At 39.7% G+C, this 19,657-nt stretch overlaps 1 protein-coding gene and 1 long non-coding RNA gene across 7 annotated transcripts in view; one reads left to right on the top strand and one right to left on the bottom strand.

The window, feature by feature from the left end:
* The window catches only part of sptan1 (spectrin alpha, non-erythrocytic 1), a 37,773-nt gene extending 24,915 nt beyond the window's left edge, over nucleotides 1–12,858 (bottom strand). For 5 of the 6 annotated variants that reach the window (XM_026172728.2, XM_026172727.2, XM_026172726.2 and 2 more), the window contains exons 1-7: nucleotides 12,632–12,858; nucleotides 5,035–5,274; nucleotides 4,822–4,947; nucleotides 4,056–4,196; nucleotides 837–1,117; nucleotides 581–725; nucleotides 327–481 (exon numbers count right to left, since the gene is read on the bottom strand). In XM_026172728.2, coding sequence (XP_026028513.1) covers nucleotides 327–481; nucleotides 581–725; nucleotides 837–1,117; nucleotides 4,056–4,196; nucleotides 4,822–4,947; nucleotides 5,035–5,271 — 1,085 coding nt within the window. In that variant the 5' untranslated portion in view covers nucleotides 5,272–5,274; nucleotides 12,632–12,858. Of the gene's footprint in view, nucleotides 1–326; nucleotides 482–580; nucleotides 726–836; nucleotides 1,118–4,055; nucleotides 4,197–4,821; nucleotides 4,948–5,034; nucleotides 5,275–10,055; nucleotides 10,313–12,631 lie in introns of those variants that run through there. The other variant, XM_026172724.2, reaches the window with a different exon arrangement.
* The window catches only part of LOC145429665 (uncharacterized), a 52,790-nt gene continuing 39,149 nt past the window's right edge, over nucleotides 6,017–19,657 (top strand). Inside the window, exon 1 of the long non-coding RNA XR_013909933.1 lies at nucleotides 6,017–6,850. This is a non-coding gene — a long non-coding RNA (uncharacterized LOC145429665). The remainder of the gene's footprint in view (nucleotides 6,851–19,657) is intronic.

Consider the following 19,657-nt stretch of genomic DNA (forward strand, 5'->3'; position numbering starts at 1 on the left):
AGTTATAAATCCTAGAAAGGTTTATGTGCATGTGTGTTTTCATTCCCCGATATAAGTTATACTTTTGTTGTGTATGTAGTATTTCACTGTTATCATCATCATTATATCCCATATATAGACCTGGGTACATTAGTTTGTTGTTGTTGTTCATCAGCGTTAATTCTAAAAACATGTCAGGTAAAGTAATTATATATTGTGAACAGCTTGTTGTTTAAAACAGAGTGATATGCTCCAACACATGGCCTTTGCATATAACTTTATCTCCTGGCTTCTGTGAAAGGTTGATGAATGATTTGCTTGTTTTACTGCATTTATTGGTATTTTACTGGTAGGAGTCGTTCAGACGGGCACGGCGCTCAGTAGACAGAGTGCGAATCTGTTCCCAGTTGGTGATAAGTTCGTCCTTTTTCAAATGGATCTGCGAAGCGTTCTGGGGATGTGTCTGCTGCAGGTGCTCAGCGTCACCGCCCAGAGTTTTGACCTGATTTAAGGAAGGAGAACACAGCAAGTCAGGATATCAAGTTTTTAACTTCCCTTTTACTATATTTGCTAACATAGCGGAGATCGGCATTTGCCCTACCTTATCTTCCAAAGCTGCCAGGTCTCTCTCCAGGCCCTCATGTTTGCGCAGCAGAGCCTGAACACTGGCCAGGTCACGCCCAAAGTCATCGGACCCCATCAGCTGCTCCTTCTCCTTGATCCAGCTGATGGTTTCATCCACATCCCTATTCGAGGTAAACACACAGTCTGTTACTAACGGCAGCATGACAAAGAAAAAAATGAACATACACACAGTGTAAGAGTTTTTCATGTGTTATGGTTATGACGCTGCTTACCTGTTGAAGCGCTGCACCTCAGCAGCTCCAAACAGCTTGCCCTGCCTCTGTTGGGCCAGGCCCTTCAGGCGCTGCCAGGCCGCGTTGACCTCGTCCTGCTTGCGCACAATGAGCTCTGCCTCTGGATGGGATTCCTGGATCAGCTTAGCTGCAAGCTGGTTCACCTCATTCACGCGTTCCTCATGGGCAGCCAGATCCGTCTGGAACTCCTCAAACTTCTTTTGCAGGAGCTGTACGTGCTCCAGGTCCTGGCCCAGCTCTTCTGATGTGGCAATGGCCTCCTTTAGGTAAAAGTGGAGAAAGAGAAAGTTAAAAAAAAAGAGAGAAAGTATGCCTTGGTGCTTTACTATCTGATACAATGAGTCTGGCTTTCGTTAGAATTCAAAATAATTGCAACAAATATAGGCCTCAAGTCTCCAAGCGGACACGACCTCTGTAATCTTCAGGTTTGTAAAGCAGTGTATAAATGAGGACTCTTTGGAGGATTGCCTGTTTGAGTCGGGTGACAGGTGACTGACCAGGTCGACAAATTAGAGCTTCTTTTCGTCCTCTCTGGCCCGATGTACCGAGCGGCACAAACAGCTTGGCCAAAAGATGCGATCGCCACTATTTTACAAAATAAAATGTTTTTCCAAGCTTTCCAAAACCCACTCAAACAGTTTAGTACACCACAAACACAACTAATTTTCTTACCAAAGGACAATCAGGAATCCTAACATACAAGTCTATGTCCACGCTTTGTGGACGTCTTTCTTTTCCCTCACATCATCTCACTGACTGGATTACTTCATATTACAGGTGTGGAAAAGTGAAGCCTAAATGTAAATTGGGAAAATAATCCCCTCACACCCCCAAACACCACTGGGGTGCATTTCCTCAGTGAATCCTGGTCAAATGCTGGCCTCATGAATGCTGGTCAAATTCAGACCACCCGCATGGGCAGTTGGGATTTGGTTGCAAAACCTTCTCCCATCACAAGAGGGAGCCAAAGTAATTTCCACTGTGGGCTGCCTGGCTTTGGGCCTTCTCTCAGCAAGAGTAGAGAGATGAGGAGAGTGGGCTGTGAGGGCATTCAAGCGAAGATACCGCTTGCAATTTGCAACCAACCCTTACAGATTTCACAGAGTTATTTCCTCTCATGCAAAATCATGAATCAGCCAGAATACTGCAAGAAGAAATATCTACCTTGCTATAAATATGAGAAATACCTCAGGAGCAGAGCCAATGCAGATTTTACTCAAAGTATTTTCTCGTTCCCAAGAAGGGAGGGGGACTGCGTCTGATACTGGACTAAAGGGCACTGAATCAGCATTTCAGGTCTTACAAGTTCAGGATGCTGACAAATGCCACTCTGCTCTACATGTAGTGCGCCCAGGTGACTGGTTTACATTAATAGACCTGAAGGACCCATATTTTCACATCTCATTTACCCACTTCACATTAAATTCCTGCAATTGGTGATTCAGGGCAAAACGCACGAGTACTTAGTCCTGCCATTTGTCTCACTGAGCCCTTGGGTATTTGTGAAGTGCACCTAGCAACATGCATAGACGATTAGCTGCTGCTATCAGAGTCAGAAATGATGGGAAGAAAGCATGCCAGGGTGGCAGTGGATCACCTGATGGCTCTGGGTTTCACTACAATCTACAAAAAGAGTGTCCTGCAGCCAGCTCAGCCCATCTCTTTCATGGTGTGGAGATGTCTCCTATTTAGGCTATGCCGGCAGATGCTGGAATTAATGGCATCTTCACTGGCAGTCATCCCACTAGGCAGACTGCATGTGAGGGGATTTCAGTGATGGGTTGCATCCCTGAAACTATGCCCAAAGTGCCATGCCTACTACCATATCAGAGTGACAGCACACTGCAATGCAGCACTCTGCCACTGGAGAAATCCTACATTTTTCACTCAGTGGGTGTCACTGGCAGCTGTCACAGCCAGGAAGGTCTTTCCCCTCCAACGAGACCTAGTTTCCCAGGCCAGGGGGGGGAATCGTATAACCCCACCCAGGTTGCCTTGCCCTGTGGGCTAATCTGAGTACGGAAGGACTACCTTAGAGGGTCATAGTCACTATTCATAGTGCTAGGGCCCCCTCCACAATGTCACTGTAATAGAATAAGTTTGTTTTTTGATGCTCTGTAACAGCAATCACCACTTTTCTGCAGGGGCTGTTAGATAAAGGAAAGGCCTTTTCCACAATTAAAGTATCTCTGGCAGACATTTCAGCCTGCCAAAGGAGCTTTACAGATAGCCCGGTGAGGCATTACCACTAGCCTGCCATTTTATGAAAGGGGCACGACAGCTCTACTTTCTCTCTAAACTTCTTGTGTCTACGTAGGATTTAACCTTAGTGCCGGGATGTCATTTGGAGGATTTATGTACGTTCTACTAGAGGGATGGCAACATCTTGGGTCATCTTTAGGGGTGTCTCTGTAGAGAAAATATTTGCAACAACAAGCTGGGCTTCACCTTTGATCTTTGCAAGGTTCTACAGGTTAGATATCACTGCACCATCCCTAGCCCACACTGTCTTAAGTGTGGGTCCACATGAGATCTTTTAAGATGGCACTCAGTCATTCAGATAAGCTTAGCTGGCAATACGGGACTATGCAAATCCCCATAGTGAGACACCAAATTAAATGTTTGAAGGAGAACTTGGTGTCTCACCAGATCACATTCGTTGCACAAAGCGAGGAAGAAGTGCGCTTATCTTGAATGACAAGTGGCGCTGCATCACACCCTTTTATAGGGAGGAGGGTAGCTCCTCCCTGATGTCTTAACATAAAATAGATTTCTGCAGCCAAAATCTGACCAAGTGACCAACTTGGACTGATTTTTATTTTTTGTCTCCTTGTTTTCAACCGAGTTATCAGTTCCGTCACTACTTAGCAAACATAAACTAATGTAGGTCTATTAGCTGCAACCAACCAACCCACCAATGTTCTGTACTGGCACAAGACGCCACTAAACTTGTTCTAAAAACACATGTTTCTTAAATCCAGCCTTTATACATGTATTGTTTCATGTCCACTTTACAGGTCATGTCTAATTTTCTTGCAATGACGACGGCTAAACTGAACTGGTAAACTATGGTAACTGTAATTGTAACTACATCTGCCTTCATCCTCATTCTGTGAAATGGAGAGAAATCAAGTTCATATACTCATGCTCAAGTCTTTCTTTCTATGTTTAAAACAAACACAGAGATATGAATCTAACCTTGTCACTAATCCAGTCCAGGGCATCTTCACACTCACGCAGATACTGGACCAGTTTCTGGGCCTGCAACAGACGCATGCCCTTTTCCTTGGTTTTCTCCAGCAGGAGGTCCCACAGGTGATGCAGCTCCTCCAGACGAGTCTAGAGCACGTGACAAAGGTGGGAAGTGTTAATAAAGTTAGTGACAAGAAATTAGAAAATTATCTTGGATATATGTTGGAAAACCAAAGAGAAGTCTTTTCCACTGAAGATCGTGGAAGAGCCGATTCAAATGAAACACAGAGCATGCGATAAAAAGTACATTTTGAAACCGTTGAGTCAAAAATAGGGGAAAGCTGACTGAATCTTTAAGAATTCACAGCACTCAAGACTCACACCACAGGTCAGCACCTACTTTTATATACTCGGCCATATTGACACTTGTAACTATTGGCCTCTGTTGTGTCCGGTAAGGCGTGTAGGACTGAATCGGATGGAAGGGGTTAATAGTCATCAAGAAGACCTACATTTTATGTGAGTGAAATTCTAATATTTTATTTTTCTCTTATGTTGCACTAATTATCAGGTATCTGTCTCTGTATGTTGCTCCTGTATATTTAGGGATGTAGCTTTCTAATAATAACAACAACTAATAAATAGTCAGGAAAGCAATGTTTGGTGTCACAGTGGCTACATCCATCGTGAACATACATATAACCCCAAAGCCCACCACAGGCATACCTAAATGTCAACACACTGCATATTAGTGTGCATTTTGGTAACTTACTCGAATAGTGTCAGATGCAAAGTGGCCCTCAGTGATCATTAGATTTCCAGTCTTGTCCAGTTTGATGATTGCTTCAGCGTTGGCCTGAACTTCAGCTTCAAAAGCTTGATGTTTCTGCAGCTTGCCCTGTGTATGAAAAACATATATGATAGAAGGTGCTCTTCTTACGGTCTAACAGGACTTAAATACATATACATTAAATAACTGACAGACCTGCAGGTTGGAAGGGTCCTTGTAGTTCTCATCAGAGGCAATCTGCAGCTTCTCCTGGATCCACTTCTCCAATTCATCGGCATCACGGCGGAAGAACTGAAAGCGATACGAGTCCTCCAGCTTCTGCCGGCGCACCATCGACAGCTCCTTGAAACGCCGGTAGCGGTCCAGGACCTGCTGCCGACGTTCCTGGATATCTTCAGCTGTCTCCAGCACTTTGGCTCCTGCGGTGTCCATTTTCTGGAAAAGCACCATCAATGACATACGTGCGATTATTTTGCATGCACATTTAAATAACAGCAGAGACAAATCAGCTGTGTATGGAAAAGCGAATGAAACATATCTCAAAATGGAAATTTATTTGGATGAAAAAATATGTCGCCTACACATCCTATCCACATAATCACATTATGGAAAACATGAACTTTAAAGAAAAGAAGGTTAAAATCAATCTTCAGCTTGTCTTGCTGTGTCTGAGTAGGGTTAGATATTTCTTTAAAAGACCCCAGTCTTTGCATTTTCCTGTTTACATTTAAACATTGTTATTTTTCTCACATCCCACTTTACTGCTTTTCTTTGGACTCAAACATGGATACAAAGAGCAAGGCTGCATGCTTTAACTCCCACCCACCCTATCCTGTCTCTAGCTAAGCAACCAAAGGGCCGGCAGCTGAAATACTAAAAATGACAAATGGGGGTGGGGGCGGAAATTCCACATGCATGCGAACAGTAACTAGGCTTCACTACACAAAGAGAGTGCAGCAGTCAGCTCATTCCCACTGTGCCCTAGGCCCCATGGTTAAAGTATCCTTGAACTGTGGCCAACAACCAAGTAGGAACGTTACATCCAACAAAACAGGATACTAATCTATCATTTCCAGCAGCTTAGCTTTAAACAACATATCTGATTAAACGTACTCATAAATTCTTAATCAAAGCAGTAACAAGAAACTAAAAAGTATAAATGGTAAATGGACGGGTTCTTATTTGGTTCTTTAATACTCTAAGTGAGCACTCACACAAGCACTTTTTTTCTATGCTTTTTCTATGCAAGTGCTTTCTAACTAACAGCAACACACAATCATACTTGGATGGATGCATCAGACTTGGGGTTTTATCTTGTATCAAACCTGTTCTGTCTTCTGAACCGCAGCCACTCCAATGTGAGTATTAGTAGTTTTATGATTTTATCAAACTGAAACGTGAGCTTTTAGCCTCTCTAATAAGAAGCAAAACAGAAACAGGGATGGAGGTATTGATCTGTTTGAATCAACCTCCAAGCACAACAGCTGAGACCAGACTGAGTGAGGGCGGGGCTATGCATGCTGTTAGATCTGCGTGTTTTTGTTGATGCTGCAGACAGCAACACAAAAACCGATGGATAAATGTGAGACAATTTCCTGGATTCCACTAATTCCCTCTCTGAATGACGTGGGGGTATTAGTGAAGTCAGCAGTCTAGCTGTGTTCAGCTTTTTATCAAGAACCAGAGATGGTTTGGTCCCCATAGACGCTAATATTTCTCCAGACAAGCAAGCATCCCAGGGGCTCAACACATGCAAAAACTCACAAAAATCTAGTCCAACAGTGTACTGTAAGCCGATTACGACCATCAACCCACCGCCTGACACAAAGTGATCTCCAGCTTGCACCCCTCCCCCTCTCCTAACTCACCCCATATCAGAGGGCCTAAATCATTTCAAGGATTTAACTGGACTCAGCCTCATTCTGCACAGTCATGCTGGCTGCTATATGACTGTGAATCTCTGTCTCCATCACCTAAGAACCAACATGACATTCTCAAGCCGCTGACAAAGGTAACAGCAACAGAATTATTCATCTCACTTGTCTTATTCTTCTCTGGGTTTGCAAGCTTCAACTAATGCACACTGTTTACTCCTTTCTTGAAAAAAGATAAATACGCTATAGTCAGACAGCACTGTGCTTCACAATATAAGTGCAGTCTCTACTGCTACTGCTTTAACCTGATAAAATCTTAGACATCACTTTATGTTCTAATTCCTTTAAAGCTGAAATTAATCCCTAAATCATTATTTTCATACTGCAAATTTTGCTGGTCTGACCTCATAAATGCAATGGCCCAGCAAATTTGTACAATCATTATATCCCTCTAATGTAATATAAAGATGACTAGTCTTAAGGGGACTGGATACATTATAGTCATTACTGTCAGATACCGGGTATAAATACTTCGACGTTTCAGTAAAAGTCTGACTGGAATTTAACATGTGAGTGTGAGCGAGTGTGAAGAACATTAGTGTGAAAGCAGGTCAATAACAGGCCTGTGACGCCATAAACACAAGACTGCATCTGCTGATAGCACTCCCTCCCCTTCTCTATCACTAGATAACAGCTTTCTCTCTTTTAGCCTCACTGCTGACAGTCAGGCAAAGGGGGTGGCCACAACCGTGTTAGCATGCCAGCTATATCCCACAGATGGTTGTAGTCATGTGACACTTGCTTCTATCTTCAAGACACATTAAAAATGTTATACTGGGCAGGAATGACAAAACTTTGAACAACCAGTTGCATAATACTGTGGAAGTCAGCAGCATTCCAAAGTCCAAGTATCTACTTTAAAGTGGACATGAAACACTTCATCTATAAAAGCTAATTTATACCATGGAGCCATGCTCTCAACAACTGACATAGATTTAACACCGTGAAGCTGGCTTTAAGAAATAAGTGTGTAAAGTTAAATTTTAAAAAACCAATAACTCTGGGAAAATAAGGACACTAAAACCAAAACTTTGTATAAGGAGGCCCCTTTTGTACCATCCCTGGGTGCAACAATGAGTTTTATGTTAAGAAACCCAGGATATACTAACATTCACTCTCCATCTCTTAAGCAGTCAGTGGTTCTTAGTTGTTTTGCTAGTGATGTAAAGTTCTGTACTGGCACAAGATGGTGCTAAACATGTTTTAAAAACTAACTTTAGGCACTTATTTCTTAGATCCAGCTTCATAGACAGGTTAAATCTATGTCAGCTTTTGAAAGCAGGGCTCCATGGTGTAAATTAGCCTCTATACATTTAAAGTTTCAGGTTCACTTTAACGCAGAAACACCCAAATTATCTCAATTTAGCGATTGTTCATTTCAATTTTATTTATATAGTGCCAAATTACAACAACAGTTGCCTCAACTATGAATATATTTGTCTGAAAACGTTCTAAAAAAAATGTAATGTTGGGTTCACTGACAGATTTTTAGATTCCAGCTGCTTCTAAGTGTTGAGAGAAAACTTGCTTTGTCAGGTGATGAAACACTAAAGTGTGTGGGTGGATGGAGGACAATGGATATCGACCCTGAAATAGCTAGTATAATCAGGCAGCTCAGGAAGCAAACTGTGATGCCAACTTATCAGAAGGTGAGTGGTTCAATCCCCGGCACCTCTAAATCACATGTCAATGTGTCACTGGGAGAGATGCTAAACCTCAACATGAACCCACTGTATCCACTGGTGTATGTAGGTAAAAAGCATTTAAGTGCTGTACCAATTTTTGCATATGAATGTGGCTTGTAGACTAAAACACCCTTTGAGTGCTCAGTAAGGATAGAAAAGTGCTTGTAAGTACCTGCATGAATTTTTTATTGTATGGTCTCTAACACTGTCTATGCTTCCCTTTCTGTAGAATCAAAGCCATTAAAGTAAAACCATTAAGATATAAAAATGTAAGAAGGTATTCCATGTCATAAACACAGCTCTAACATGTGTAACACGGCAAACAACTTGGAGAGTTGTATAATATGGTCATATTTCAGAAACAACATGCCATTGTATGAAAACCCATTACTACGCCATGTAACGCCATGGTTATGCTAACAAAAACACAGCTATTAAGCCTTATTAAACAAAGTGCTTAATGCCAACTTAGATTCTCTGCAGTAGCAGTAGTAGACAGGATCACAGGAGGTGAATATCAAGCCAAGGACAAACCACACAGGATCAACTCTATCAAGTACATGTCTCAGATTAAGAGTGCGCTGAGCTTTCCTAAACACTGGGTTTATATCAGAGACGTCCACAGAGCAGCGGATGAAGTCATTCACTCAGCAACACCCAATCACTTCGGTGAAACATGTGTTTTGAATAGGGGTCACGTCTCATGAGCCGAGGCAGGCCTTTTTCCCTACTGAGGAATAGTGGAGGATGAAGGTGATGGTATAAAGGGAGTTATCCTGCAATCCAGCACGTTTGTGGCCTTCTCTTAATCACTAACAAATGTTACAGTATTTGGATTTTCAATATTTTCTGTCATATACAGTGTTACAGTTTTGTCAGTGTCATATACACCCAAGCCTTTACAAGTAAAAATCCTCACCTCATTATGCTCAGACTGTTTCTCTACTCTTCGATCTCTGTGACATCACTGAGAAAATCGAATATGCTTATCTCGAACACACTCAAATGATAGTCTAATACTGACGAAGACGCACAGCCAATTGGGAGACACATCTTAAACATAGTGTGGCCCTCAGGGGAGACGAGGTAAGCTGTTTAAGGATAGACTGAAGGGAAGCAATATTATTTTGAATACTGTAAATTGCTTGTAGCTACTTCAGTAGACTCCAGGAAAAGACATTATCCATGGATTAGCCCCTTTAGTAAATATTAAATCTATGTCTGACATCGAAATTATATGGTTAACTTTATATAATACATTAAATAGAACTGAAGATAAAAAAATGTGCAAACCAGCACTAATCAAAGCATTAGCCCTGAAAAAAAAATGTTATCTGACAGGCACGAGAGAGGAGTAAGCCAACAAATCTAAGAGTTTTCTCAAAGACTGAACAGCCAGACTTTGAAGGGCATTTGTTAGGTTAACAGAGAAAATTTTTAAATGTTAATATCAGACTTCATGTGCATGCAAAGAATTTCACAGCAACACAAGACATGCAATAAAGAAACCTGTTATCCCATAATGTCTCCATGAGAACAGGCTCAGTTGAAATCCAGACCAGATCAGAAAACTGCAAAACCAAAGCAATACACACACCAGATATGTCAAGTCTGGTTCCTCAGGTTCTCTTGTATCTTGAAAGAGCAGAGGCTACATCTGTGGCAAAGTCGTAGCCTGCAGCAGCATCTATAGACTTTACTGCACCCCTTAAAAGTCTGATACTGACGATAAAAAAAAGAATTGTCTCATCTACTCCACAGACAGACGCATTGCACCTGCAATGACTATGCTGTACAAGAGAATAAGCCAAGATGTAGCCCTGCCCATGCGTCTCTCTCTCACTCTCTCCCTCTGCTCTGTACCTCCTCCCATCCCTTTACTCAGCAAAATAACATCCCAGCTGCCCTACGCTTTTCTCGAATCTTCTTTCTTAAAGAAACCAAAACACAAAGTGCAACACACTAACAACACACGGAGCCACACAGTGCTTACACAGACACAATCATTACCTTGAGTTTGGGTTTATCAATTGTCGACATGTTGCAGATCTGTATAGGGTGGCTACAGTACATGCCATCGATCCAGCAGTCATTAAAAAGCCATCAAAGGGGAGGAGTGGCAAAAAGAGGGCGCTTTCAGGAAGTTCATCAGATAATGCTTAAAGTACATCACTATACATTTGAGATCGAATAACTGGGTGTTAGGATGAGCGGAAAGTTCATGCAGCAGAAAGAAAATTAGTAGACTGGCTATGGTGCCTCTGCAGGCAGACCTGATAGGCCTGGAGACAGGGGGCCTAGTTTCTATTTAGGTCATAGTCACAGTGTAGTTCTACTGAAGAATAGCAATTTGTGAGCAATGCAGGCTGCTTGGCTTTTGCTGGTTAGAAATACTCAGTCTTCCATTGACAGAACCACAGGGTCTGGTGCAGCAATGATGTTGCTGATGTTAGTATCTTGGGTCCAGCTTTTTCACCAAGTTACTGTTTCAAATCAGACTGTCCTCATAGAAATTTTATACTGATGACAGTAAAAGAGTTCTTTGCACACTTCTGGATTCCAGATATCCCCACCAATTTGCTTTTTGATCCAATAAACAATCAAACAGAAACTTTAATTTTAAGCACTCTTGGTCGATATCTCAGGTGGATTTGACAGCCTCATTCTGTGCTCATATTTTAGATTTTTATTTCTTTAGCTCAACCAATGACAATTTGTGTCTGATATTAGTTAGATCAGAATAAATTAATGTTAACTGGTCTCACATAAGCTGATATGTTTTGTTTGTACATGAAAGCAGACACAGCTATGCTTTCTTAAATAAATGATTATACTATACAAACTCTGACAGTAAGTGTAAGGAGCTATAGTCAGCTGCCTCTCCAGTGACTTCCACCGTCCCTCCTGTTACTATTAAATGGCTCAGACTATGACATGGGCTTGCAGAATATGCGACACTGACATTTTAAGTTGTGAAAGTGGTCTGGCAAAAGTTAGAACACATACAGATCCCACTGAAACACAGATCCACAAACAGTTTTTCTTTAGAGGTACTGAATACAGGATTATATGGTATTGTTCAAGATAACATTGGTACAAACTTTTATGACATAAAAGTGTCATATCATGATATCGATTATACAGTGGCACCATGTATTTACATTCCTTAGTGCACACATTAATGAGACAAGCGTAGGTGAGTCCAACTGCTTTTGACAACAAAGCACAATGCTTAGGAAAGTTGCAAGAAAACTGGTGGAAACAGCAAAACTGTTTCACAATAAAAACATCAACATCGTATAACCGGGCTACAAAAGAACAGATGCTTGCTGTTGTTAATATATAAGTGACTCAACTGAGCGCAAAATGTATGTAAATGACAGTGTCATTTTCACATCCTTACTAAACTCCTTAAACACTAGCCTATTTGATTAGCAGTGTCTCCACCAAATTACATATAAATGATTAACTGTGAGTCAGTCCGCACTGAGATACAAGCAGGAGAGACAGATAAGGCCCGATGTTCAAAGGTATTCATCTGAACTGGGCGGCTCCCTTGTAGCATGGCCGACAAGCTAATGTAGCCGCTTCCATAAATATTATAAACCAATGCTTGATTAATTCTCAAAACATTAAGTGTAAAAACTGTGAGTGAAGATCAATTTCACTGGACAAGTAGGAAAAAACCTGTTAAGACTAACGGGCCAGCTAGCAGCTCATGAGTCTATACTCGCTCTTGAGAGCATATTAAATCGCCCACGACTGGCATCATAACAACATTACAACTTACATATAAGATTTATTATCGATAACCCCCCATCAATCAATCGACTTGTCCAAGTTTAAACCGATCATTTTGTTTGAATGCAGCGTACATTTACGGGTATCAATGAAGGCTAACGTCATTAGGTAGGCGGCTAAAGCTAACAAGCCGACCGCCTCAGAGCCAAACAGGTTTACTTCTTCGCTCGTCATTTAGGGTTTTTACATACCAGCTTAGAAAACATCGAACAATGAAAACGCTTGCAGCTGGTTAGCCTTAGCCATTCAGTTATCGAATGCACGGTATTTGGAGAGCAATGAAATTAATTCAACAAATCGTTTCCAGTTTGGAAACATGGTGCATGGAATCTGTTGTAATATACTCAATTCAAAATAACAGCACTTTCCTACCTCAGTGGGTTTATCAAAAAGTGTTTACAACTTGGTGCTTGTCCAGGCGAAACGACGACGAAGGACGTACAACCGCTGTCGATGGAGATGGGGGTGGCCTTTTTTTTTCTTTAACCCAAATGTGACGTCATTTTCAGCAGCTGCGCGGAAACAACCGAGGAGTAACGGGAGAAGCCGAAGCTCTGCTGATAACAGCGTCCAGTCTCATCCAAGGTCGCCAGGCTTTCTTTTTGTTAGTTGGCTTGACACAAACGTAACCCGCCGGGCTTTCTCTGCGAGTAACGATCCATATGAGTGCTGCCGGTTCCGGTCACAGACGCTATCAAATCAAGATGATAAAATGGTGATACAAATCTACAAAGATAAAAAGTGCAAATTCGACAAGACAACAATCTTCCGGAAACGCGTTAATCTTGTATTTTTGCACTCAAAGCCTTAAAATAAACATTTTAATTACAGTTAATTATTTTGAGTGCACATCAGAGCTGTGAAACTTTTCATACTATTTTTACATTAACTCCAAGAGGAAGTATTGTATGTTAGAGTCATTTTTTAAGATATGAACCTATAATACTTGATATTTTGTTTTAAGTGAAAATTACTTTCACAGTTTAAGTACAGCTGAAAGTGTCATAATTTGGAGAATTGCAGGTTAAGAACCCAAATGTAGGACTAACAGACACAGGCATGTCATGGACAAGGACCGAGCCCTTTTATTTTTGCCTGAAGTGCATATAACATACAAAATCCAGAGAGAAGCAAACAAACAGTAATGTCCAGATGAACAGAATCAGCTTTTTGGGTAAAAAACAAGGAGTCACTATGAGTATCCATCTGGGAAACATGGACAAATGAGTTTATAAAATAAACTTGAGGTAAAAGGGGAGCTAGAAACAGGAAGGTAAGTAAAGCTGAAGACAACTGACTAAAGGTAACATTAGAGACAATACACTGGAGACTATAGCAAAGTAAAACAGGTATTAAACAGAAACACTGCACATCAGTTAATGAGTCAGGCAAGTTGATAAATGCTGGACCTAAGGCCTAGGACCAAGACATACAAGATTACTTGATTACTCATCAGTTACTTGATGAAAAGGTGTAACTACTTTGATAGTGACTTAAGGTAAAATCCCATCTGAATCCAAATTTATGTTCGGGTCCTCTTTATTTGAATATTGCTCATGTTTTCTCTGTGTTATTTTGTTCCCTGATTGTTTTTAAAGGTATAATAATTTCCCTAGGGATTAATAAAGTATGCTGATTCTGATGAGAAGCAAGTTCAATACAGCCAGTCTTTCTTTGTATTAGCTGGCTTGACAGTCAGAAATAACAGAGAGCACAACAATAGCTGTCACATTTCTTTGTTAACCAAAGCATTCTGCTTCGGGATCTCAGCATATTCACATAAAAGGAGCATTTCATCTTCATCTCTTCCAATGAAAATCTTAATCTTCAGCTTGCCCTCCTGTCTTTTCATTAGTGCCCCTGTCTCCAAACCATACATCATAGCACGTCTCACTACCATGATCAGAACCTACAGCTATCAGGACCCCCTCCTCTAGAGCCAGCGCCTAATTTAGACCCAAGAGACAGACACTCTTCCTGCTTTTAAGATTAGGCTGAAAGGAAGTTTCTTTCTGTTAAAAGCGAGTTTTTCCTTCCCACTCTTGCTAAGTGTTTCCTCATAGGGTGTTTTGTGATTGTTGGGGTTTCCTTCTGATACTGTAGGGATTTTACCGTACAATATAAAACACCTTGAGGTGACTGTTGTTGTCGTCTCTTTGACAAAACAACTAAAAACCCACCTTTTTAAACCTGTGTTTAACTTTTATTTTTATGTTCTGGCATTTCTTTTGTGAAGCACTTTGTTATTGTGACTTGCAAGGTACAATTTGAAATTTTGCTTATTTACTCTTATTGCAGTAGCACTTGAGAGCCCAGAGATCACAGGTATTCAGGATGGATGTTCAGGCTTCTCTTCTGTGTTTCTTGCACACAGAGGCTTCTCCAGACTATTATTGAACCTTATTATGTAATGTAGATTAAAATATCCAGTCTTTGTAATATTAAACTGAGGAACATTATTCTGAAATTGTTCCAAAAGTTGTAGGCACAGTTTTTTGCAGATTGAAGAAACTTTGCCACCTTTACTTCTGAGTAAAGATGTAATTAAAAAAAATAAACCAGCCTTTTTACTGACCTGTTGCCTAATCAGCTGCAAAATGTTTCTCAATCTTTTGCTTTTATTAACACTTACTTTTCCAGCCTCTTTGTTGCCCCATCCCAACTTTTGAGATCTGCTCATACCATCGGATTAAAAATGAGCTAATAGTCTATTATTATTATTAAAGTCTATTTTTAGGGGAGTTTAAAACTATATAAAACAAACAAAATAAATATTAAGAGTATTGCCATTGTTACGAATTCAAATATTGGGGATGGATACAAGAGGAAAAACCACAATAACAACACTGGTCCGGCCGGGTTGAGTCAAACGATGATTTTAACTAGAAAGTGCATTTTCTGAAGAAACTGCAGTGTGAATGCTTGAATCTGAATGTATGCACTGAAATGAATTAATTGCTGAATTTTGAGTTAAAAATATTGAATGAAATTAAAAAAAAAATCAAAAAATCAAATTTAACCTGAAAACAAAGGTGCTGAACTGCTAAAAGCTGAAGGTTACACAGAAGAAGAAGTTGGAAAAAAGCTGAAAATGCTTTAAATGTAAATTAGAAAACCCTAAGAAATGAGAAAAGAACATTTAGAGTCAGAAAACATCTGAATGAATATTAAAAGGTCATATTCTTTGAATCACTGAATGAAGAAAATGTGATCCCTCCACTTTGATCCACACGGTTTAAAAAGTTTAAATGCCTGAGCTTTGAAAGACACGGTGTTGGAAAGAGAACAATAATGGCGACAATTTGAGGGTAAAATGATGGCTGTAACACTGTGGACACAGCAGCAGTTGAAAGAGAAGTGCTTAAGATGGATCTTGGTACAGTGGCAGGCAGAGCTCGTTAAGCAGGCAGGTGTGAGCCTGGTTGCTATAGTGACCGCACCCAATGGCTCCATACACACGTACACAGACATGCGCCTCACTTTTGCTGCTTAAAATGAACAGAAAAGTCAGGCCGAAACAAATCGTTCCCAAATGAAAAGTAAAAGTCGTATTGACAAAATTCTTTCACCGTGAGCGACAGCAGCTTCTAGTCTACTGAATTCTCAGTTTTCATGCCTGTGGAGTTTATTATATGGACATGGTGACAGTGGAAAGACACCATGCTCTTCTGATTTTCAAACCAACCTTCTGAGCGATTTTAACATTAGAGTCTATGGAAGAGTTGGAGGGAGGAGGCTGTGCATTGGTGACATTTATGAAAGAACCATAACACCTAGTACAATAGTAAACACATTGGATGAAAGAGGACAGCGATGGCTACATTTTGAGGGTAAAATCATACCTGTAGAGCAAACGCTGCGGACACAGCAGCAGTTTTAAAAAAGATTTTAAGATTAATTTTTTTGCTCCTCTCACTCTAGCAGTTGAGCTGCCTCACTCTAGCCCCAACATTCCGTCCCATACACACCCATTATAAACTCTGAAACGGGTGAAAAAACATCATGAAACTTAAACTGGAACTGAAGAAAAAGTATAATAGATATTGAAAAGATAAATACAAGTTGAATAGTTGAATGTCTTGTCTTCGTTTTAAAGTTTGAATGGTGGCTCTATGTCAATGTATGTGGAAGTAGATACAGTTTAAAGAGGATGAAGTTGAATGAGAATTTGAAGGGTCTCCCCATTGAAATACATTATAAATTTTTGTTGAAAAAAGTTGAATAAAATTAAAAATATAAATGTTAAAAATGAGAAAAATAGAAGCAATGTTGTCCAAAAGAATAGGAATCTAACGGTGTTTGAATGGTTTTTCTAAGTTGAACGGTTTTGAAGGAGTTGGCTTTCAAAAAACGTACGGAATAGATAATAATAACTAGAAAGTGCATTTTCTGAAGAAACTGCAGTGTGAATGCTTGAATCTGAATGTATGCACTGAAATGAATTAATTGCTGAATTTTGAGTTAAAAATATTGAATGAGATAAAAAACAAAACAAAAAAAAAACCCCGAATTTAACCTGAAAACAAAGGTGCTGAACTGCTAAAAGCTGAAGGTTACACAGAAGAAGAAGTTGGAAAAAAACTGAAAATGTTTTAAATGTAAATTAGAAAACCCTAAGAAATGAGAAAAGAACATTTAGAGTCAGAAAACATCTGAATGAATATTAAAAGGTCATATTCTTTGAATCACTGAATGACTAAAATGTGATCCCTCCACTTTGATCCACACAGTTTAAAAAGTTTAAATGCCTGAGCTTTGAAAGATACGGTGTTGGAAAGAGAACAATAATGGCGACAATTTGAGGGTAAAATGATGGCTGTAACACTGTGGACACAGCAGCAGTTGAAAGAGAAGTGCTTAAGATGAATCTTGGTACAGTGGCAGGCAGAGCTCGTTAAGCAGGCAGGTGTGAGCCTGGTTGCTATAGTGACCGCACCCAATGGCTCCATACACACGCACACAGACATGCGCCTCACTTTTGCTGCTTAAAATGAACAGAAAAGTCAGGCCGAAACAAATCGCTCCCAAATGAAAAGTAAAAGTCGTATTGACAAAATTCTTTCACCGTGAGCGACAGCAATGTCTAGTCTACCTAATTCTCAGTTTTCATGCCTGTGGAGCTTATTATATGGACGTGGTGACAGTGGAAAGACACCATGCTCTTCTGATTTTCAAACCAACCTTCTGAGCCATTTTAACATTAGAGTCTATGGAAGAGTTGGAGGGAGGAGGCTGTGCATTGGTGACATTTATGAAAGAACCATAACACCTAGTACAATAGTAAACACATTGGATGAAAGAGGACAGCCATGGCTACGTTTTGAGGGTAAAATCATACCTGTAGAGCAAACGCTGCAGACACAGCAGCAGTTTTAAAAAAGATTTTAAGATTATTTTTTTTGCTCCTCTCACTCTAGCAGTTGAGCTGTCTCACTCTAGCCCCAACATTCCGTCCCATACACACCCATTATAAACTCTGAAACGGGTGAAAAAACATCATGAAACTTAAACTGGAACTGAAGAAAAAGTATAATAGATATTGAAAAGATAAATACAAGTTGAATAGTTGAATGTCTTGTCTTCGTTTTAAAGTTTGAATGGTGGCTCTATGTGAACGTATGTTGAAGTAGTAAGAGTTTAAAAATGAGTAAGTTGAATGAGAATTTGAAGGGTCTCCCCATTGAAATACATGGGAAATTTTTGTTGAATAAAGTTGAATAAAATTAAAAATATAAATGTTAAAAATGAGAAAAATAGAAGCAATGTTGTCCAAAATAATAGGAATCTAACGATGTTTGAATGGTTTTTCTAAGTTGAACGGTTTTGAAGGAGTAGGCTTTCAAAAAACGTACGGAAAAATAAAATATAATAATAATAAAGATTAGAATAACAATACTGTGAATGCTTTTCAAGCATTCACACTAATAATAAAGATTACAACAACAATACTGTGAATGCTTTTCAAGCATTCACACTAACTAGAAAGTGCATTTTCTGAAGAAACTGCAGTGTGAATGCTTGAATCTGAATGTATGCACTGAAATGAATTAATTGCTGAATTTTGAGTTAAAAATATTGAATGAGATTAAAAAAAAACAAAAAAAAAAACGAATTTAACCTGAAAACAAAGGTGCTGAACTGCTAAAAGCTGAAGGTTACACAGAAGAAGGAGTTGGAAAAAAACTGAAAATGTTTTAAATGTAAATTAGAAAACCCTAAGAAATGAGAAAAGAACATTTAGAGTCAGAAAACATCTGAATGAATATTAAAAGGTCATATTCTTTGAATCACTGAATGACTCAAATGTGATCCCTCCACTTTGATACACACAGTTTAAAAAGTTTAAATGCCTGAGCTTTGAAAGATACGGTGTTGGAAAGAGAACAATAATGGCGACAATTTGAGGGTAAAATGATGGCTGTAACACTGTGGACACAGCAGCAGTTGAAAGAGAAGTGCTTAAGATGAATCTTGGCACAGTGGCAGGCAGAGCTCGTTAAGCAGGCAGGTGTGAGCCTGGTTGCTATAGTGACCGCACCCAATGGCTCCATACACACGTACACAGACATGCGCCTCACTTTTGCTGCTTAAAATGAACAGAAAAGTCAGGCCGAAACAAATCGTTCCCAAATGAAAAGTAAAAGTCGTATTGACAAAATTCTTTCACCGTGAGCGACAGCAGCTTCTAGTCTACTGAATTCTCAGTTTTCATGCCTGTGGAGTTTATTATATGGACGTGGTGACAGTGGAAAGACACCATGCTCTTCTGATTTTCAAACGAACCTTCTGAGCCATTTTAACATTACAGTCTATGGAAGAGTTGGAGGGAGGAGGCTGTGCATTGGTGACATTTATGAAAGAACCATAACACCTAGTACAATAGTAAACACATTGGATGAAAGAGGACAGCCATGGCTACGTTTTGAGGGTAAAATCATACCTGTAGAGCAAACGCTGCAGACACAGCAGCAGTTTTAAAAAATATTTTAAGATTAATTTTTTTGCTCCTCTCACTCTAGCAGTTGAGCTGCCTCACTCTAGCCCCAACATTCCGTCCCATACACACCCATTATAAACTCTGAAACGGGTGAAAAAACATCATGAAACTTAAACTGGAACTGAAGAAAAAGTATAATAGATATTGAAAAGATAAATACAAGTTGAATAGTTGAATGTCTTGTCTTCGTTTTAAAGTTTGAATGGTGGCTCTATGTCAACGTATGTTGAAGTAGTAAGAGTTTAAAAATGAGTAAGTTGAATGAGAATTTGAAGGGTCTCCCCATTGAAATACATGGGAAATTTTTGTTGAATAAAGTTGAATAAAATTAAAAATATAAATGTTAAAAATGAGAAAAATAGAAGCAATGTTGTCCAAAATAATAGGAATCTAACGATGTT

This window comes from Astatotilapia calliptera, chromosome 7 (genome assembly GCF_964374335.1).
Source record: "Astatotilapia calliptera chromosome 7, fAstCal68.1, whole genome shotgun sequence".
NCBI classification, from domain to species: Eukaryota; Metazoa; Chordata; class Actinopteri; order Cichliformes; family Cichlidae; genus Astatotilapia; species Astatotilapia calliptera.